Source organism: Miscanthus floridulus, unplaced genomic scaffold, assembly GCF_019320115.1.
Source record: "Miscanthus floridulus cultivar M001 unplaced genomic scaffold, ASM1932011v1 fs_770_1_2, whole genome shotgun sequence".
Taxonomy (NCBI): domain Eukaryota; kingdom Viridiplantae; phylum Streptophyta; class Magnoliopsida; order Poales; family Poaceae; genus Miscanthus; species Miscanthus floridulus.
The window spans coordinates 31,868-40,000 of NW_027097243.1; the positions used below are offsets into that span (position 1 = coordinate 31,868).

The window sequence follows — 8,133 nt, forward strand, 5'->3', positions numbered from 1 at the left end:
AGAAGAAAGAAAGGGTAATTTACAAAGCACCTCTTGTCATGTGCGAATGTGGTGTTAAATTCAACTATGGCCTAGTCCAACTATGTACTCACTAAATAGCGAGATCATATGTAGTTAACTAAATATGTAACTACATATCTAAATAGCTATCTAACTATATCTATGTACCTATGTATCTATGTTTCTATCTATCGACATATATATCTCACTAGATCACTAACTAAATCAACTACCTGAGTCATCACATTAACTAGTAAATAACAAATGCCAACTAAGTAGGTACATTGCATATTCATAATTTTTACCTCTCCAACGACTGATCTGCAGACGTCGATGGAGTCACAAGCGGATGATAGGCGTGGATCAGGTCGACGATCCGAGCCGGCTGTGGCACGGCCGGTCGCTGCAGGTGGCGGGGTCAGCGGTGGCATGGCCGACGACAGCGATGGCGCACAGCGGGCGCGGGATGCCTGGGGCTCCACGCGGCGAGTCCGCCTCGACGGGCGCGGGAGGCACGGCGGCAGCGGCGAAGGGCAGCAAGGCGGGGCGAGGCAGAAGGTGGAGGGCGGCAAGGCGGGCCACGGCCGAGGCCGGTGGTGGAGGCCAAGGCGAGGCTAAGGCGAGGACGGCGGTGGAGGGCCGCTGGCCGCGGCGCGGGCGACCAGCCGTGGGCAACGGCGTGGTGCAAAGGGGGGCGGCGTGGCCGCGCGATGTGGCGCAACGCGGGGGCGGCGTGGCCACGGGTCACGGGCCGTCCACTAGGGCGCGGCGCGGGACGGCCTCGAGGCGGCCGCGGAGCTCGGGGCGCGCGAGCGGTCACGGTGGCGCGGCGCGGGCGAGGGCGGCTGGTGGAGGCAAGGGCGCGCGCGGCGGTGACGGCGGCGGCGGAGCTCGGCTCTGCTAGGGCGAGAGAGGGAGAGAAAGAGAGGCGCGTAGCCCATAGGTATCAAAGGCTCGGCGCCAGTCACTCTGGCGCCGAGCTCAGCGCCAAGACCTACGGCGTTGAGCTCGGCACCCGTCACTGGCGCCGAGCTCACTGCCATGTCATCTACCGTACCGAGGAGCTCGGCACCAGAGACGCTAGCGCCGAGACGTGTTAGCTCGGTGCCAGCATCAATGGCGCCGAGCTAAGGGTCCATTTTCTGAATTCTTTCCACCAGGGGTCTATTGGTGAGAAACTTTCAAAAAAAGGCTAAAATGTAAAAATTCGGCCTCTCAGACTCTCATGCATGTGGTCCGTTGCAGCCATGGGTTTCCTTTTGTTTTTTTTCATTATTACCAAACTACTAGTAGTGTATATTTAGTCCAAAAATAAATGCACAACTTATTTTACTGACGAGTACAAATTTTTTCCTATTTTTTAACTAAATATATGTAAAATACTTCTTTACTTCTGAATAAATCAATTTCCAGAGTTATTTTTTTATGTTTGACTCAATTTATAGAAAAAAGGGCATAAATATATGTGACACTAAATAAGCACATTATATGTGAAATACATTTTATAGTATATCTAATGCATATACTAATTTAGTGTCATAAATCTCACGATATTTTCTATAAATCCGATCAGACTTAAAAAAAAGATCGACTTATTAACACAACTCTACATTTGATTTTATTTTTATATGGAGGGAGTATACTAATATTTGTGGTGAATATTAAGTTTCATTTGATTAATATTAGAATATATTTTTATAATATACATGTTAGGAGATACAAATGTTGTTGATAGTTATTTTGGAATGGGTCGAGTATATATAGAGCGTGTTTAGATCACCTATAACTAAAGTTTAGGCCGAATAAAATTTAGTTGGATTGAAGTTCAGATGGCTAAGAGCAACTTTAGCAGGTGCCCTCAAAATAGGGTCTCTATTTTTTATATTGGACAACTCTCCCTACCTTTGGGGCCTGTTTAGATGCCGAATTTTTGGCAAAATGACACTATAGCGGTTTTCGTTGTTATTTGGCAATTAGTGTCCAATCATAGTCTAATTAGGCTTAAAAGATTCGTCTCATGGATTTCGTCTAAACTGTGTAATTAGTTTTATTTTTTATTTATATTTAATACTTAATGCATGCGTCAAAGATTCGGTGTGACGGGAAATCTTGAAAAATTTGGCATTTTAGGAGGGAACTAAATGGTACCTTGGTAGACCTGTCTTCTAGTTGTACTCCAAACAGAGACTATCAAAACAGGACTCTCAAATTAATAAATGACAGATTTGAGAAAAGGCTATATGTGGACGGAAAGAAATTAAACGGTTTCTGTCAGTTGGAGTAAGGTTAATACTCATCATCTCAGTTTTGTCTGAATTACCAATGCTCGTCCTCTCATTTTTTGGATTCCTACAAAAGGGATCCTTAAAAATGGCTTTGGATCAAAGTTTTTCTCGCAGAATGATTAGCATAGAAAAAAAAGTATCTTAGAATAAGGTATTAAATCAAGTAAGAGATTCCCATGTGGTCTATGGGATCGCATCACTTGTGAATTTAGATTATCTTTTCTAATTAGTGGTTAAAACGCTGGGGGGTGGGGGGACACAAACTTGAGCTTACTGTTAGGGCAGCTGTACTTTGTTGTGCGTTTATGGGTTTCAATGAATGTTATAGATGTGAAACCGAAATATTGTATATATGCAGGGTTTTTTTTGGAATACATAATACATTTTTTTTAGAATTACGTTGTGGAATTCTAAAAAAATTGAATTATGGAATTCTAAAAAATATATTATGTATTCCAACCTCTCACGAATTGGACGTTCCTCCTGGTTGCTTACTGTACTTTCAACTTGGTTGTGAACCCTGTAGCACTGGTTAGGGCACGTAATAAACTAATAATCTTGGTTGCGAAAGTTTATTAACACAGATTATTTATCAATCAATGCATATACGTATGTAGGCACTCCATCAGCAAGCAACATTTTGCGCAACACGTCTCCTCCTTCATGCAGCACGATGCATCTTCTTCGGACGTTCGTTGCCTCTCTTGGCGATGCAGAGAGACAGTGGAGCGGCGGATGTAGAAGAGGATTTTAGGGGCTAGGTCAAACTGGCTGAAAAACACTTGTCGGTGTTTCAGACCGGAGGGTCCTCAACCAACTAGTGAATTTATCCTGCATGTTCCCGATTTCAGATAGTGATGCAAAGAGACACAAGGTTTATACTGGTTCGGGACAATTCGAGCCCTACGTCCAGTCTGGGAGATCGATCTTGTATTCCTTGCACCGAAATGCTTGTTGTAGGGGGTTACAAGCTAGGTGAGAGAGGGAGTTATTCCCATGTCTCGGCGAGGTGTGGTGTGGGCTGCTTGAGACGTTGCTCTCAGGCGGCTGGGAAGTGTGTGTTACAGGGCGTTGTTCTTCGTGAGTCCCCCGTCCCTAGAAATAGCCCAAGTCCTTTCCTTTTATAGTTTGAAGGGAGGACAAGGATAATACATATGCTTAACTATACGGTGTCATGCGAACAGAGGCGGCGTGTCCGAGTCCTGTGGTCTGTTCCTGTGGCGGCGTAGTCGTCGGAGTGGTCCGTCCTTGGAGCACTGGGGCGGCGTGCTGGTCACATCCGATCCTGTGCGTCATGGGAGCTCCAGGGCTGCCTCGGAGCGGGTGCAGCGGTCAGCGTGCGAGTCGCTGTGGACTCACTGTGCGCGAGGCCGAGGCTCGGTTGGTGCCGAGGCTACACCGTAGTGGGGGGTCTCGGCAGACACGAATCCCGAGATAGCCGAGACCCTGGTGCATAGTACCGAGGCCCGGAGAGAGCGGTTGATCTGGTGTGCTGGTTTCGGAGGCGGTGATGACCCGGCTCTCCGCATCACGTCAGGACGCCGAGACCTCCCATGGCCTACCCTCTAACTTTGTCGTTGATGGGATTTTAGTGCCTCTTTTGGTGTACGCTCGGGGTACCCCATTTTATGGTACCCGACAGTAGACCCCGAGCCTCAGGGAGGGTGAGTGCATTCTCCCTGAGGGTTTATCGAGACTTGGTTTGCAGTCGCTCCCGTAGGGATTGTGTTTTGTTTTATGAGGTTTCGGTGGGTGCGCGCGAGCGCACCCGCCGGGTGTAGCCCCCGAGGCTCTGGAGGAGTGGAGTTACTCCTCTAGGGGCATTTTTTGTTTTCGTGTTTGAGTGAGGAGTTTTTATCATATTTACCGAGCCCACAAGTGCGAGTTCGGGTCGCGGGGGTCTCGGCGAGGTTGCAGGAAAGAGCCCTCTAGCCTCCGCACAGAGCAAGAGGTCCGTCAGGGGTTCCCCTGGCTTTTGGTACGACCCTCACGCTTCCTTTTCGCTCGGAAGGAGGGGTGGAATGTGCCAGGCTACCCTCGATGGGCACGAGCGTTGGCACTTCCGGTGAGCTGTTATCGGGTGAGTCCGAGTGGAGGCCCTGTGCCTCAGTTCGCTAGGGGACGGCTAGCGGTCCAGAGACACACTCCAAGAGTACCAGAGGGTTTCTCTAGTGGGTGCCGAGGCCGTTCGCTGGGCCTCGGTGGCTCGGTGCCTCCCTACAGGTGGGATCCTATTCGGAGACTTCCCTGCCGGTCTCGGACACGACTTAGGACGCCCCGAGCGATTGATCGCCCGGGCCTCGGCCATTCATAGGCTCACCCCAAAGTCGTCCCTGACTCTGTTGCCCTAGGGGCGGCTGTTGAAACCTCTGGGGGCCCAGCCTTCGAACCCCTAGACCGTAACGGGCTCGGTGCCCTTTATCGTATTTGTAACGAAACTTCTAGCTCAGACTTAGATCGTTTGTCTTGTCTCTAGGGTGCAGGAGGAGCCCCCGAGCCTCCACCTAGAGCAAGAGGGCGGTCAAGGGTCCCCTGGCTTTTTTATTCGACCCTCACATATCCTTTTTGTTCGGACGGAGGGTTTGTTTGCCGAGCCCATTCGGGTGCGAGCCAGAGCCGCTGGGTCTCGACAGGGTTGCAGGAAGAGCCTCCTAGCCTCTGCATGGGGCAAGAGGGCCGTCGGGAGCTCCCCTGGCTTTTTATACGCCCCTCGCACTTGAGGGTTTGTTTGCCGAGGCCCCTTTGGGCGTGAGCCTTGGTCGCAGGGTCTCGGCGAGGTTGCAGGAAGGGCTCCCTAGCCTCCGCACGGAGCAGAGGGTCATCAGGAGCTCCCCTGACTTTTTGTATGACCCTCGTGCTTCCTTTTCGCTCGGAAGAAGGGGTTGTTTTGCCGAGCCCCCTCGAGTGCGAACCGGGGTCGCTAGGTCTCGGCAAGATTGCAGGAAGAGCCCCCTAGCCTCTGCACGGGGCGAGAGGTCCGTCAGGGGTTCCCCTGACTTTTTTGTACGACCCTCATGCTTCCTTTTTGCTCGGAAGGAGGGGTGGAATGTGCCAGGCTACCCTCGGTGGGCACGAGCGTTGGCACTTTCGGTGAGCTGTTATCGGGTAAGTCCGAGTGGAGGCCCGTGCCCCGTTCGCTAGGGGACGGCTAGCGGTCTAGAGACACACTCCAAGAGTACCAGAGGGTTTATCTAGTGGGTGTCAAGGCCGTTCGCTGGGCCTTGGTGGCTCGGTGCCTCCCTACGGTGGGATCCTATTCGGAGACTTCCCTGCCGGTCTCGGACACGACTTAGGATGCCCCGAGCAATTGATCGCTCGGGCCTCGGCCATTCGTAGGCTCACCCCAAAGTCGTCCCTGACTCTGTTGCCCTGGGGCGGCTGTTGAAACCTCTGGGGGCCCAGCCTTCGAACCCCTAGACCGTAACGGGCTCGGTGCCCTTTATCGTATTTGTAACGAAACTTCTAGCACAGACTTAGATCGTTTGTCTTTGTCTAGGGTGCAGGAGGAGCCCCCGAGCCTCCACCTGGAGCAAGAGGGCGGACAAGGGTCCCCTGGCTTTTTTATTCGACCCTCACATATCCTTTTTGTTCGGACGGAGGGTTTGTTTGCCGAGCCCATTCAGGTGCGAGCCAGAGCCGCTGGGTCTCGACAGGGTTGCAGGAAGAGCCTCCTAGCCTCTGCATGGGGCGAGAGGGCCGTCGGGAGCTCCCCTGGCTTTTTATACGCCCCTCGCACTTGAGGGTTTGTTTGCCGAGGCCCATTTGGGCGTGAGCCTTGGTCGCGGGGTCTCGGCGAGGTTGCAGGAAGGGCTCCCTAGCCTCCTACACGGAGTAGAGGGTCATCAGGAGCTCCCCTGGCTTTTTGTACGACCCTCGCGCTTCCTTTTCGCTCGGAAGGAGGGGTTGTTTTGCCAAGCCCCCTCGAGTGCGAACCGGGGTCGCTAGGTCTCGGCAAGATTGTAGGAAGAGCCCCCTAGCCTCTGCATGGGGCAAGAGGTCTATCGGGGGTTCCCCTGACTTTTTTATACGACCCTCACGCTTCCTTTTTGCTCGGAAGGAGGGAATGGAATGTGCCAGGCTACCCTCGGTCGGCATGAGCATTGGCACTTCCGGTGAGCTGTTATCGTGTAAGTCCGAGTGGAGGCCCGTGCCCCATTCGCTAGGGGACGGCTAGCGGTCCAGAGACACACTCCAAGAGTACCAGAGGGTTTATCTAGTGGGTGTCAAGGCCGTTCGCTGCGCCTCGGTGGCTCGGTGCCTCCCTACGGTGGGAACCCATTCAGAGACCTTCCTGCTGGTCTCGGACACGACTTACGGCGTCCCAAGCGTTTCGCTTGCTTGGGCCTCAGCCTCGTATAGGCTCGCCCGTGATCGTCCCTGACTCTATTGTCCTAGGGTGGCTGTTGAAACCTCTTGGGGTCCAGCCTTCGAACCCCTGGACCGTAATAGGCTCAGAGCCTGGTTCCTTCATCTGAAAGGAATAGGCCGGGGGGAATATCTTCTCCATTGGCTCGGCAACGGATGGCTCGCCTTTTGAGGTGGTTTCCTAGGGAGGCGAAACAACGCCTACTGCCATAGTGGCCGAGCGCGACGTGGTGGATGGGACGTAACTATTCCCGCAATTAATGAGAGAAAGAAGTGGGCGCGTGGGCGGCAAAATCGGCTCGTGGTTAACTGCGCCGGATTGGGGGGGAAACTTCCCCGATTTCATCGCCCATTCGTTTCGCCTTCCCCCTGCATAAATACTCAAAGAGTCTCGCCCCGCCTCACCTTACCTTGCCTGCGTTAGCTCTGCCTCCATCGAGCCGTCGCTAGAGCAACGGGTGCCGAGAAGAAGAAGGGAGAAGAGCGAGCCAGGGAGAAAGCGAGAAAAGTGAGAGCGTGGGAGAGAGAGAAAAACTCATCGCCGCATCCGATCCCTCCATCGCACTCATGGCCGGCGACATCGTTGTTGTCGAGGCGGACCCCTGAGATCCTTCCGATGTTACCATGGAGACACTCCAGTCGCTCGTCGACGGTGGGCTCCTTTGTCCGGTGATGGACCCCACCAGGCCGAAGTGGATCGCTCCGTATGGCGAGCCAGAGCCAAGGCCTCGCGACGGCTACGTCGTGAGCTTTGTCTCCTTTCACGAGCATGGCCTCGGCGTCCCGGCGGATCGGTTCATGCGGGCGCTCCCACACTACTATGGCATGGAGCTCCACAACTTCAACCCCAACTCCATCGCACAGGCGGCCATCTTCGTTGCCGTCTGCGAGGGGTACTTGGGGATTGCTCCCCATTAGGAGTTGTGGCTCCATCTCTTCCGGGCTGGGCACACCACTAAGTCGACGGGCATATTGGGCACAAGGAAAGCGATGAGGGCCGGCGGCTACACTCTCTAAGTGCGCCAGGACCAGCCAGCACCTCTACATCCTAGCCCAGCTCGCATCATCCAATGGCCGATGGTACACGAGCTGGTTCTACCTTCGTAACGACGACAGAGGACTTCCCCCCTACACTGGGCGAATTGTGGGGAGCTGCCCGGAGAGGTGGAAGTACGGCGTCCTGAAGGACGACCAGCCCAAGCTACAACCGCTTCTGGAGGGGCTGGAGAGGCTACAGGGTCGTGGCCTCACCATGGCTGTGGTCATGGCCGCCTTCCACCACCGGAGGGTGCTGCCGCTGATGGCTCGGTGGCGGCGGCTGTTCGAGATGAAGGTGGGTGAGCCCATTGAGGGCATCCAAATGTCCTCCTCCGCCCTTTCCGACAAGGAAATTCTTCGTCGGGTGGGGGAGACGGTAGAGGCGAAGCTAAGGGGCGGCAACTTGACCCCCATCGTGATGCGACCATCGCGGGGGTTCCTCTCG

General features: G+C 53.6%; 1 protein-coding gene across 1 annotated transcript; it reads left to right on the plus strand.

The window, feature by feature from the left end:
- The first annotated feature begins 445 nt into the window (after positions 1 to 445).
- On the plus strand, positions 446 to 904 carry LOC136533015 (uncharacterized). The gene has a single exon (XM_066525588.1). The coding sequence runs from the start codon at positions 446 to 448 to the stop codon at positions 902 to 904; it is 459 nt and encodes a 152-aa protein (XP_066381685.1).
- Positions 905 to 8,133: the final 7,229 nt, after the last annotated feature.